The sequence below is a fragment of the Eutrigla gurnardus genome (assembly GCF_963514095.1).
Source record: "Eutrigla gurnardus genome assembly, chromosome: 14".
Classification (NCBI taxonomy): Eukaryota; Metazoa; Chordata; class Actinopteri; order Perciformes; family Triglidae; genus Eutrigla; species Eutrigla gurnardus.
In genome coordinates this window covers 7,586,326-7,600,140 of record NC_139937.1, presented here as the reverse complement: position 1 = coordinate 7,600,140, position 13,815 = coordinate 7,586,326, and the positions used below count along the sequence as shown (strand labels likewise).

The 13,815-nt window shown below is 43.5% G+C and overlaps 1 protein-coding gene across 1 annotated transcript in view; it reads right to left on the bottom strand.

Moving 5' to 3' along the window:
* Positions 1–13,815, bottom strand: part of lars2 (leucyl-tRNA synthetase 2, mitochondrial) — a 34,211-nt gene that overhangs the window by 3,559 nt on the left and 16,837 nt on the right. Inside the window, exons 9-20 of the mRNA XM_084026761.1 lie at positions 13,288–13,447; positions 12,654–12,758; positions 11,622–11,737; positions 11,199–11,482; positions 7,054–7,152; positions 5,210–5,347; positions 5,031–5,134; positions 4,442–4,624; positions 4,084–4,253; positions 2,622–2,699; positions 2,419–2,530; positions 1,307–1,434 (exon numbers count right to left, since the gene is read on the bottom strand). Coding sequence (XP_083882887.1) covers positions 1,307–1,434; positions 2,419–2,530; positions 2,622–2,699; positions 4,084–4,253; positions 4,442–4,624; positions 5,031–5,134; positions 5,210–5,347; positions 7,054–7,152; positions 11,199–11,482; positions 11,622–11,737; positions 12,654–12,758; positions 13,288–13,447 — 1,677 coding nt within the window. The remainder of the gene's footprint in view (positions 1–1,306; positions 1,435–2,418; positions 2,531–2,621; positions 2,700–4,083; positions 4,254–4,441; positions 4,625–5,030; positions 5,135–5,209; positions 5,348–7,053; positions 7,153–11,198; positions 11,483–11,621; positions 11,738–12,653; positions 12,759–13,287; positions 13,448–13,815) is intronic.

The following is a 13,815-nucleotide window of genomic DNA, read 5'->3' as shown; positions in this document are numbered from 1 at the left end:
TACTACTTTATTTCAACAAGCCACATTTTAAGTACTACCATACTAGGTTATCATTGAGCTACACCCCTGATATTCCATGTCTGGAGGCTATTAGTAACAGATATATACTGTAGAAAATTTGAAGGCCACAGGTGAGATAGTTTTCCAGGTATTGCTTTTTAAAAATGGCTTTTCAGAGCATGATGCCAAAAACCATCTAAACTACCCTTCATTCAATGATGTTTCATGATAAAACTATTGACAGTAGAGACCTAATATTTTGGATTTTTCCTATTAACAAGTGTGTCTTTGTACTTGAATTTTGTCAGGACATTCTGAGATGGTCAGATGGGAGGCATTTGATGAAATGACACGGAATGACCCAAATACAATTATGGAGAGAACAGTTGTGTGTGTGTGTGTGTGTGTGTGTGTGTGTGTGTGTGTGTGTGTGTGTGTGTGTGTGTGTGTGTGTGTGTGTGTGTGTGTGTGTGTGTGTGTGTGTGTGTGTGTATAGGTTGAGGGGGGATTAGCATGTTCTTTCTAAGGATACAACCCCCTAGGGAGAAAAGGGTCAGATTCAAGCAGCTTCAGCTTATATATATTAACTACATGGATATTCATGGACAATGTAAAGTGTGTGCGTGTGTGTGTGTTCATTCATGTGTCAATGTTAGAGAATGTGATGCTTTCCTTTCCAATCACAGCTGGATATTCTCTGATTGTCTTGAAGCACACAGACTTTCATTCCTGATGACGACATGCGCCGCCAAACCGAGAGCTTCCGTTGTTTTTGAGAGTAAGAGTGTAACAGCGAGTCAGAAATAACACGTTGGCTCTGTTACTGATTTTTAATTATTGACCCACTTGTCTATTTAGCACACCACTTAACATGTACGCGCACACACACATACACACAAACACACACACACACACACACACACACACACACACACACACACACACACATTACAGGGTAATCATAGGCTCTCTTGAAAATTACAGACTACGGATGTAATCAGGACGACTTAAGATTTAAGAGTGGAGAGTTTGGATGAAAATGGTAGATGCAAGAGCAGACGTGTGTGCGCATAAACTGATTAATCAAGTTACATATGAATAACCTTTTATGTTCAAAACCAAAATATGGTTTTGTTTTGAGCTTGACTGTGCTTCTTTGGTCTGGTTCAAAGAGTTACATAAGGAAAACTATGGCAGAAATGTTGCAAAATTTACACTGAAAGAAAAAAAGAGAGATATTTTGTGTGTGTGTGTGTGTGTGTGTGTGTGTGTGTGTGTGTGTGTGTGTGTGTGTGTGTGATCCTACCAGTACAGACAGCTCCACAAAGTCAGGCACATCCAGGTACTTGGGGTCCACAATCGGCCAGAACTGTTGCAGGACGTCTCCTCCCCGCTGGAGGATGGAGCTGAGGGGGTTTCTCACTTGGCAAAGACCTGGGAGAGACCAGAGAGGAAACACAGGAGAACAATATTAAAAAAATACCCGCTTTCACACAACCGAGATGGTGTCTTGTGCTGACGTTTACTCAAACAGCACCAACTCAGCCAAGGGGTGGGCAGGAAAACATGAAGTGAAATGGGTTGTCTTTTTATCGAAGCGAGCTAGAGAAACAGCAGGGGATCATTTTTACTGAATTTGTTCTCCTCTTATGTAGAGCAAAGTATCTCGTTGACGGTCAAACAAAACCTCCCCAGCCCCTGTCCTGAGTCTCATTTAAACCAGCAAGTGGACATCTCCCTGGAGGCACAAGGGAAGGATGTGAACTTCCCCTATCCTGAACTGCATGTGTGTGTGTGTGTGTGTGTGTGTGTGTGTGTGTGTGTGTGTGTGTGTAAGAATGACAAACAACAAGCAAGAGTGAAAAATAAAACGTGACTGAGTGCAGCTGAGGTCACGTTTCTCACTTGCGTGTCCTGTTTATAAAGCTACATATGTGTGAGAACAGTAAAAAAAATGCTCACAGCTCCTCATAAAAAAACATACATGTCTTCTACCCGGAGGTCATCTGGCGGGTTTTCCTCACTGCGGCCCTCAGCTGGACAAAATGTTTTTTCCGGAACCTCTGTCCTCTCCGCTGTGTGCAGAGAGCATGTGTACGTGTGTCATCGACAATAAGGGGATGTCCTCCAGGCCAGCGCGGGGGGAAGGTTTCTCACGAGGCACGAAGACTGACCCTAGATCTTCCCTTGTTTGTTTTCTACACTTGGCCCAGAGCTCCCAGCACTGCTTTCAGTTTCATTTGATGGAAGCTAAAAGCAGAGACTCTATTTCAGTCTCAAATAAATAAATTAAGCTAATTAAATGAATGCTGTGCATTCAGTGAAATACGCAGCATCTCCACGTTTGTTATATCATGATATAACGGTTTTGTACGAGTGCATAATTGATGATTCGTGAATAATTTGCCTGCCACCAACCTGCCCAAAGTTCAGAAGCCAAGTGAGGGGCCATGGGTGCCGTCATCAGAACCAGCGCAGCCAGAGCTTCCTCAAACTCCACACTGTGCTGCACCACTCTGACCGTCGCACTCTGAACACAAAAAGAGGTAAATATGTCATTTCCAAAGAAGTAAACGATAAATGTGACTTTGTTATTTCAGGCTGCCAGAGGGCATACTCACACTCAGTGTATTGGTGAGTCCCATCAGCCGAGAAATGGCTGCGTTGAAGAGGAAGTCCTCTGTGAAGTGAGATGTCACCTGACAAAAAACAATAAAAACACCCCAAAAAACAGGTCACACAGTCAGTTAGGAAAAACTGCTCTGGTTGCTGGACATGCAATGCTACCAGATGGATCAACTAAGTCACGGAATACTGTTGAGTCTGCCTCTGAGAATTATAAGAAAACAATGACTGTTTTCAATATAAGGTAATAACATTTGTAACCCTGCTCGCAGCCACGCGGATATTACTAAACTGGAAGAGCAGGCTCCAACCCTTTTTGCCCTTATGAAAGATGTTTTGCAGCATGTGCATTCGGAAGAAAAATAATCCTTATTGAGGAAGTGAAGACAAATTCTAACAGATCTGGCAACCCTTTATCGACCACTTGAATAACAGCGAGCTAATCCTTCCTACAAACTAGCCTGGATTACGATTCACAAAAAGCACTATTGACATATATCTGCATCCAGAATTTTCTCTCACTCCATTATTCTTGTTTTATTTATTTATTGTTATTGATACATTTTCCTGTTACCTATATCTCAACTGGACTTGCTATAAATGAAGGTATCATGTCTTCTTAATAACTGTACTCAAAATAAGTCTTCCTCTTCTTCTACTTTTCAATCTGAATACCCCGAAAAAAAGCAGTTACCAAAAAAATAAAAGAAATGAAAATAATGACAGGCCCAAAAGAGGAGCTTGCCATGTGAACCTGTCTGAAGGCACACAGCATGTCAACATTGCCCTGCTTAGCCTTCTGGGAAGTACACGTTTGGAAAGGGCCTTAGGGAGGAGGAGGTCGATCACCGTGGCTTTTCTGAGGGACGGATCAAAGGACAGCCTCGGCTTTGGGGGCTTATGGCAAACAGCCAGAGGTCCTTTAAAAGCAGCAGCCCTGAGGGCCGGAGAGAGAGAATCAAACCTGGCAGCAGAAGTAGGCTATTTATAAAGTGCGAAAGGAGACGGAGTGGATTAAAAATCAATTTCCATTCCCTCCTTTTTTTACTCTTTACTCTGGGGGTTTCAGGTTGCAACGGATGTTCAGCATGAACTCTATGTATTGTTGGGCTGTAATGGGCGACATATTACCTTGGACTAGGCTATTACTGTACCTTGTAACTGAACAAACACATCGTACCGTGCCTTCTAACAGCGCAACTATTGTAGGGTAAAAAAAATCATTATTTAATACAGCACAAAAAATAACTAGCAAAGAAATTAAAATCAAAAAAGACCAAAGTGACAGCTACGATGGGGTGATTCACATTGAAGGAAAGGGAACACCAATTCTGGGATTTAAATGTGGGCCCATCACTGACCCCTACTGGTAACGACTGCAGCAACATCTAACTGTTAAATAATGTCATCGTGACACATTTTCAGTCATTTATTCAGGCTCACAGTGAGTCTGAGTACCTCTTGAATAGCGTAGTTCTTGTTCTCCCAGATCTTCGTGGTCTCTGCCAGCTCTTTCTTCTTCAGCAGGGAAGGGTTTGGGACGTCTCCGAGTTGACGAGCCCCCCTCAGCTTGGTCACCAGCTGCCAGAGCCGAGACTGCCATCGCAAAACCCCAGGGAGGGCATCCGCTGACGTGGTGAACACGCACAGAAAATGTTATTACAATGTGACATACTGTGGGGGAAACACCTTTTCAAAATGAATACAAACAACTGAATCTAAATCTCACATAGCACACTAGCATGCCCTGGCATTATTCTGAATTTATAATGCTAAATAATAACGTAAAGTGTCGGTGTAATCTTGCACGGCTCACTCTTGACATTCCAGAGGATGTCCTGTTCAGGTGGTGCAGCGTAAAGGATGTAGAGTCGAACCGTGTCCACGCCGTACTGCTGCACCACCTCCTGGGGGTCCAGACCGTTGTGCTTAGACTTGCTCATCTTCTCCCACGTCACCTCGATACGACCAGCACCACCACGCAGCACCGGCTCCTCATCTAGGAGAGGCAGGTTCAAAGTCAGAGGTCAGGATCTTAATCTTACTCTTTGATCACAGTGAGTAAAAGACAAACGAAAGAAAAATATGTAAGACTCCTTTTGGGTCTATGACACCAGTATCTCCTATCTATTCCATTATAAATATAGAGAAGCTGAAGATCCTTGGGCATGAAGCCAATTGTAAGAGCCCCTCTTTAAAGGAATTCTTGGGATTTGAGAGGGACTGCTATTAGCAGCACAAAAGAAATGAGGTAGATTATGATGTCACTACATACCGCAATGAGAAAAAATGCCATGATTCCTTATTTGTCTTGTCTGGCAGAGCAACGCAGAGGGAAGCCCTCTCCTCTCTCATCTGTTACAGATGTGTCACACTGACAAACACCCTGTGGATTCAGTGTGTACCTGTGAAGTCGATTTCTTCTCTCTTTAGGTACTTCCCGCTGTCTGCAAGTTTGAAAGTCTGGCCCTTGATCAGACCCTGCACCAGCAGCTTCCGAAAAGGCTCCCTGAATTACAAAAAGAGGATGGATTAACATACATGCATGCACAGAACGAGCAGATAAAAGCACGGTGTACTGTACCTGTGAGTGACGAGACCCTGATCCTTGCAGAAGTGGCTGAGGAAGCGAGCGTAGTACAAGTGCATGACAGCATGCTCCTTCCCTCCGATGTACACGTCCACGGGCAGCCAGTGGTCTGCTAAGTGACGCTCGAAAAGCCTGTTGAGGACGAGCACGTTTGGATCTGTGTTGTGAAGCTGCCTCTGGATTGTTTTAGGAGTTATATTAACAATAAAAGTGTGAAGAAATAAAGTAAAATCAATGTAAGAGACTACAAGACATTGATTTTGAAGGTCTTTAATTCTTATTTAAACAGGCGTGTCTGTATTCTTGCTGATTTTGCGACCAAATGTTCTTTTTCTTACCTTTATCAATTGTGGTGCATTTAAATACATTTTTTTTTATTTATCTGATTATGCTGCTGACATGTTTATTTGTAAAGCCTTTTTTGACCTTGTCATGAAATAAATGAAATGTATTGTTAACAGAGAGTACAATAGGAAAGCAGTATCATCTATATTCCATTTCACAACATGTTCTTATTATTCTGTCACACACACTGCCTCTAGGGGGCAGGCTGAATCTGATACACAAGGATGCAGGGATGAAGCGGATAGAAGCATCCGGAAGCTTTGCACACACACACACAAAAAGAAAAGACGTGGTCAAGTAATATACGTTTCAGATTTGTCACCGACGGCTTCCTTTACACTCTGAGTGTAAATGTGAACTGGGAAAGGGCGGTTTCTTTCAGATGTCGCGCTGATGCTGTTAGCCTGACTGGCATGATGGTCAGCAGAAGCCCGGTTCCCACCTAATGATGCTTTTTTCAGGGAAGTCTGCTATCTGTGTGTGTCACCTTTCACACCAGTCATTACTCTCCTCCTCTCTTCTCTGCCTCTCGCCCTCCCTCTCTGGCTGATGGTGTCTCCAGATGACTGAACCAGGGGAAAAGGTTATGAACTCACAAGGCTGAAAATAATTTAGCCGGTTTGTTGGCATCAGCCCAGAGAACTCGCACACTCACACACACTCTCTCTCACACACACACACACACACATCCATATAACTCCCTTTTCCTATTTCCTTCCTCTTGCTCGCTACTTTCAACATATCTTGCTTCCTATTCCCATCGTTTCCCCTCGTGCACATGCTCCTGTAAGGCTCAGCAGGCTAACTGAAATGCACAAATAGTGTAATTGCTTTTTCTGTTGAGCCATAATCTGCCCCGCTAAGAAAAGTGATGGGGAGAGCAGTCCCCGTCCTTTTAAAGCAGCTTTACAGCTAGGTCAGGGCACTAGGAAATTAATCTCTTTTGTTGAGCTCAGGGTATCGCCACGATCCCGGCAGGTGACAGCCATAGCTCCATAATCTCTATTGGCAGGGAATGCAAGTTCCAGGCAAGTGTCCGTGTTTGTGAGTGCAACTATGTGAGTGTAGACGGGCGGCATATGCATGACTTGAAACAGATAAGTGGGAGAGAGTGGGTGATCTTACAGTGAACATAATTATGTGTTTGAGTACAACTTCCCATTAGCGCATATAAGTGTGTATGTGGAAGTGTGACGTGTTTGTGAGTGTGTGAGGCAAGAGAGAGAATCAAGTTTCTATTGATATAGCAGAGATTCATTTTCTAAATATCTATAAATAGATATCCGCCCACTGCTGGAGAAACAGCTTTTCTTTTTCTTTTCATTTCAACGAAGAGGGAGTAAAAAAGGTTCTGTGCAATTTGTCCTCAAAATCTGTCACAGTGAGAGAAAACCGATGCAAGAGGAAAAATAAAGAGTTTGCATTTCGACTGCTTCACTGAGTCAAAATTGGTGGGAAAACAAAGTGAGGCCTCGAGGGAAGGCTGTTCATACCTGTGTGGGTTATGAGGGTCTGTGTATCTGAAGTAATACCAGGCGGAGTCCACAAATGTGTCCATGGTGTCAGTCTCCCTCCTCGCTGGGCCCTTACATCTGAGACAGAGACACAAAGAGAGTTGGCAGAGGCAGCACAAAAATCAATATTAGGCTGACAAATTAGAACACCAACGAGCGAACAATCTCTGGTTTGTGTGCCAATTGAAATGGCACATTATGTGATTTATGTGTGTGCGATTGTGTGAGAGTGTAAATCTGGCTCCATCTGGATGTGGAGGTCATGTCCCTGCAGAGAAGCGCGGCTAAAGCCGGACTGGCAGCGGAGGCCTGTTCCTGTGCCCCGACTAACAGGCTATGCTAACAGGGAACGATCTGGCAGGCCGAACACATGATCGTGTTTGTGTTGGAAATGCCACCTTGTGGCCCTTTCTGTCCAAGCCAAACAGCACTTGGGTGCGTGCTGCGAATCTGCCAGCGTCACTTTCACAGTGGAGAAGAGGACGTTTGCAAAGATACAGGAAAAGTGAGCTTTGTCTTTTTTTTCTTTTTCTTTTTTAAATTCAAAGCATGTAACGGAACGGTGAAAGCATCTGCCTTGTATTTTATAATGAGTCTCAATAGAGTTAAAATCAGTGTCCAAGAAAGATAAACAAAAGCAAACCTCTGAGCTTTATTATGTTCAACAGAGCAGGTACCGTCTCCTGGACCTTATGGGACGACTCCGTTTAGTCTCTCTTCCTGCCTCGCATTTTCACTCACAAACATTCATCTCAGTCAATTTTTTTCATCTCAGTCAATCATCACACTCACTAACGCAGACGCACACCCCTGGACCACCTACCACAAGGGTCTATAATAAGGCAGTGATGATGAGGTATGAGCTGAAGGTTGCCTAGCAACAAGGCTAAGGTGTAGCAAGGTTAATATTTGGAAGCCAGATGTTATTTCGTATGATAAATACCCAGCAGTAGAACAAAGCATCACAAAGAATATAGAAATAGAAACTACATGACAAGGTGAAAATTTGTCTTTAAAAAAAAATGTGCCAAGTGAGATTTGTCACCTCTTCTCTCACCCCAGACCGACCAATTAGAGGCAGTTTGTGGTCATTTGACAGGCGGCTGGTAGAGGATCCAGTCAGACACCAAACAGAGGTACTCTATCGAAAGATGGCCCTTTTCTAAGCCATGAAAGGAGCCGACGAACAACAGCAGGGAACTAAATCTGAAGCAACCTGTATGCACGAGTGTGTAAAGTGTGAGTGTGGGGAGGATGAGCCAGAAAGAGCCAAAAGGCTCTCAAACAGATGAGGCACGAGAGGCAGCTGCCCACTCCATGAAAGCTCTCGTCCCATGGAAAATAGCCTTCCATCTGCCACGCGTCTGTGAAAGTGCGAGCGCTGCGCTAACTAGGCGGTCTCTTGCTTTACCTGTGAATTCAAGGACCGACACACACTTGCATGCACATCTTCCCAGCCGGGCTGAGCTGAGGCAGGAGTTCAGTCAGCAGGCCAATTTACAGAAGGTCGCAGACGTGATGAGCACACAGGAAATTACTTGCTCAAGGACAAAATAAAACTCAATTTCTGCCACCCATCTCTCATCACCCTGCTCGGCTGTGTTCCTCTCAAACTTTAATTGGACATGGTCGACGAGTGAAGAGAACAAATTTCCACAGACACTTAACAACGGAGGGGAGATGGGAAGAGAGGAGATAACGGCATCTTGACGATTATAGCCATCAATCACCGCTGATAGGGAGGAATTATAGAAGCTTTGTGGAAGCAACTGAACACAATCTGATGACTTGTGCCATCTGCGACTGAGTGGGCCTTTGTTTTAATCAACATGGTGCCATCACGGTGATTAGTCTCATTCAGAGAGGAATTCCCATGTAAGTGAGGGACTCTGGAGACGGCGGCTGAGTAGCCATTCTCAAAGATTTTTAAACACACTCACCGAGATGAATCGCTGGTGAGTGTGTGTGTAATCACGCTTTTATCTAAAAAGTTAATGCGAGTGTGTGTGTGTGTGTGTGTGTGTGTGTGTGTGTGTCTGTGTCTCACGAGGCACAGCTGGCTTATGTAACCCCCATCATGATCATATGCTGCTCCTGTCACAGATGCCACTCATTACATAACCCCATCAGAGGAAAATTGTTAATCACACAATTCACAGGCTGGCTCTCAGTGCTCTGTGTTCCTGTAAAGCTGTCAATCCGCTCAGCCTGCGCTGACAGCGGGCTCATTTAGTCACTGCTGGTCTCCTGAGGAAATGCAGGAAGTACAGAGGAGCGGCTTGTCACTGGAGAGGGTTCACACATAATTCAATTCTCACTTCACAAACACCATAATGGACGCATCATTTCCCCAATCGCTTACGTCGTGTCAAAAAGAAATAACACATCCTCCACCCTTCCTGCATGCCATTTCCCAACATCACACAGTTGAATAGGGCTACTGATCTAGCGAGGAGGTGATGGTTGCTCAGGGACTTGCTCAAGGGTACTTAAACCAGGTGGTTTGCTTACTGTGTAAATGGTTATGAGAAAGAGAAATGATTCCAGACTATTATGGAAATATGCATGAGTCGAAGCAAGGAGATCTCAAATACACAGACCTTCCAAATACTTTTAGGATATTTAAATTCATGTTAAAAATTATTTATTTAAGGGTTCAGGGCTCTCCAATTAGTTTTGGTGTATGACCCACCCTTTTTGTCACCAGTTGTCAGAAGTTTGCCTATGATGACGGGATTCTCACAATTTCACCAGAGAATCCACCTTGGCAGGCTTCAATGTGTTGAATGTGTTGATGTGTGCATCATTGTTCTGTGAGGAACTCGGGGCGTTGTCTAAGTGTCTAAGTGTGTGTGACAACACAGAGAGAATACTGTTAGTTCAAAACAACAATGGCGGCTCCTGAAGAGGTAAGCGTAGACGCTGCGAACGCATCAGTTATATCAAACAATCATTTCTTCATTGAAAGAAGAGCAAAGAACGGCACTGAAAGGTTTTTCAGGTCGTGAAGAAAACAGGCAGGTGCATGAATAACGTGTTTTTTTAATGCCCTCCCTCCTAGATGGTTGGATCGATTCCCTCAGCAAAAAGCCAATGGGATTTTTCCATTAGATTTCGGAGAATGCAGAAAATAAACCCACAAGTTAATAATACTTACATGTAATAATACACGCTAGGCTATAAACGAACTACACTTTGGTCGCACAAGCACAAGTATAAACAATGAGGCTGTAAAGTTGGTGTTTTGTAGTCTCATTTAGTCACCTTTTTTAAGTCGTGTAAAAGCTTCAAAATTCATGCAAGGGGGAATTTAATGATGCATTTTATATCGTAGAACAAATCGTTAAAATCTCTTAACCTTGTGTATTTCCTCCAACCAAAAACCCATTTTAAAAAACATCGACTTTGAGGCGAGGGAAAAATGCAAAAATGCAAATTTCCAGCACCAATATGAGAAGAGTTACATGAATACCCTCTTTTATATGTTCCTTGGTTTTAGGCAAGTAATATATGAAAGAAGGAATGGTCATAACATCATTGTGACACCATTTTAATCAGTGTACCAGTATAAAGGTCCTGATTAGCACCACCTCCTGACAATAATATGAAACATTGATGAGATAAAGACAAAAGAATATGCATAAGCTACTGGCTTTGAGTCTTTTGTGTGTTTGATGTGCATCATTTCTGCATGCATTTTAATATTAAAAGAGAGACCCCCCCAACCATCACAAGAATATATTAAATGCATATAAAAATGGTGATTATAGAATCAAAATACATTGATTGACTTTAGGTTACTACAGGTTTGACTCCCCTGTGTCTGGAGGAGACATTTTTATGATAATCAGGAGCACTAACACTGCTTCATCCTCTCTTGTGTTATCACACATCAACATATTACATCCTGAGGAAAACTGGCAGAGACCTTTTCATTGCTATTCTGTTGCTAGGGCAACAGCTTTAGTCCAAGTTAACTTCCTGTCAGCTACTGTGTTAATAAACGTTGCAACAGGAAATACAAAGGGGCCAGTTTAGATTGTTTGTCTATAGACGAGTTTGTGTGTGATGTTCCAATAAAACATACAATAATACATTTAAATAAAACCTCTCGGTGTTCTCACCTGGGACACTTGCAGTTGACCCAGTCATAAGCAGCCTCCAGCGGCGACGCACCCTTTCCTTTGAGAGACGGCAGTTTCGGTAACGTAACCGGTAACTCCTCCACGGGGACAGCAACTAGACCACAAGACCCACAATGCACCACAGGGATGGGGGTGCCCCAGTACCGCTGCCTTGATATCAACCAATCCCTGAGCTTCGAGCTGGTAAGGTGGCCACCAACCTTCTGCTGTCTGGCCTTCTGGGTAATGGAGTCAAAAGCTTGCTGTCTGGTGAGGCCTGAGAACTAAAGAGATAAGAGGACAAAAGAGCATTCATTTTCTATAGAGGTTAAAGAGAGGGTGTATTGGATTTATGCAGAAGTTTAATAATCATTTATCATTTGCATTTTTATCAATTTTGAGGTAATCATCAGCAGAGCAGACCTCATCAGAGTTGATCAGTGTTTGTGTCCCATCTTTGTCACTTTCCAGCACAGTTGTCCACCTTAGATTCATTTCTCTGGCCACAGACAGATCCTTCTCACTACTGTCTGGGATACCTGTCAGACACAGGTGCAGCATGCACAGGTAACACAGTGAAAACATGGACACATACATAACCGATCTCTTGAGAGAGTAAAAAAAAAAAAAAAAACCCTCTCGGAGGTAAAGCTAAACATGTTGTGATGTGACTAATCGTTAACAATCCCTCGGTGCCACCTCCACTCTGTGAGACAAACATCACATCATTATGGCATCCACAATACTGCACAGCAAAGACGTGTAGTAACAAGGCATCATTTTCAAAATGTTAAAGGTCGTATTGATCACGAAAAAAGAATACATCCACAGAGCTTTTAGAAAGGAGCAGAATCAAAAGTATCACTTTTTGTGAAAAAAAATGTTTTGATTGTGAATTAATCGTTTTAAAAATGTTGTCGGTCAGTAATTAATGTTTTGTTTACCTGTGTAGATGTGTGAAAAATGGCTGAGTTTGACGGTAAGCGGGCGGCATTTCGGTACCAGTCCCAACGTGCTAAGTGGGAAAAGGAGGAGCAAGACCAGACCATTGGTTCAGCGGTTGATCGTCGGAGTCAGCTGAAGGAGTTTCAAGGACTGAAAAGCCACGCCGAGGTGGCCACTTTTCTTCTTGACCGTTAAGCTATCGTTAAAGCTAGTTTTTTGCTAACACGGACACTGGCAACCCATTGAGGGAGCATGCACTTCGATCAACAGCTGTGTTGTGACGTGAATGCAATGGGAGTGAGGAGTGCGAGTGTGACATCTAGTAGCTGTTGTCAATGTTGTCAATAGCACCTTTAAGGCAGCATTTTTCTAAAAATCAAGTCCACTAAAAACCTTTATACCATTTCTCCTCTTAGCTCAGAGATTAATACAAATGACTTTCATGCTTACCAACTACAATTTCTAGGTGATTATGAAAGCCACCCACATACAACCACACCAATAACTCACCAATCACAGTATCCAGATAGCCATCAAACGCCTCCTCATGTGAGATGACGAGGGGAACCTCGTGGCCAGTGAGCAGGTTGTGAGCAGTGACCTCTGTAAGGGAGTCTGGAGAGCAGAGGGCAGAAGGTGTGAGAGATGCGACGCTGCTTCCCCTGGTAGCTCATTACAACCCCTCACCACTCAGACAGAGAACATCTCAAGGGAATCCCAATTAACATAAACTCCGTCCACTGCGGCGACTACATCCATACCTTGAGCAAAAGTCCCAAACATCCATAGTGATGATATGAAATACATGTAGACATCAGCACAAAGCTTCAATGAAATGCCCGAAAGAAATGAAGCTCCTTCGTTATATGAGGATTGATTTTTCACTATTAGCACAGCTTTTGTTAGTCAGGCACTGATCAATAAAAGGAGACAAATAAGATGCAGAGGATCACAACCTTTTCTAGCGATGACAGCATGCAGGTTAAGGGGAGTAAGCCATCTTACCCCTGGAAAAGTAATGAATTATGTTGCTGGAAAGTGTGTCTTTCCTAAAAAAAAAACGTATTTCCTCCACCTATGAAGCAGGAAATCATATACCTCTACAGACCCAAAAGCAGGCTGGCGTCAGTGCGGAGATTCTCACCTCTGCCTGGCTGAAAGGCCTTCTCCAGGGCCGAGCGGACTGAGCTGCTACCGTGCAACAGTCTGTGGGAGGGCAGGATGGCCAGGTAAGCTGCCCCGAACACCGTCTCTGGGGAGGCGCTGTAGGCCGACAGGGTCACCCCCGTATCCTCCCCATTCACCTGGGAGATAAGAGAAGAAGCAATGTGGGAAACCTTTCTTTCTTTTCACAATTAAATGAGGATGACCTGCTGGCTCCATGGGTCGCCACACAAAGTGGTTTAAATAAATAATACATTCTACCAGGAACCTACAGCCACACAGAGCTGTTGGCATGCCTCTAATCCTGTAGACACTAAATCTGTTCATCGGTCATGTCGACCATGTGACAAATATCTGTCATAGAATAAATTATTAACAAACAGACTGATAAATTGTCATGCATCAACATGCAACATGTGCCGTACGTAGCTCTTTGATATATATATAACGAGGCTACAATGTCTTTAATCCTCTAATTATTTATAGATGACACACTCATTCTAGGGGA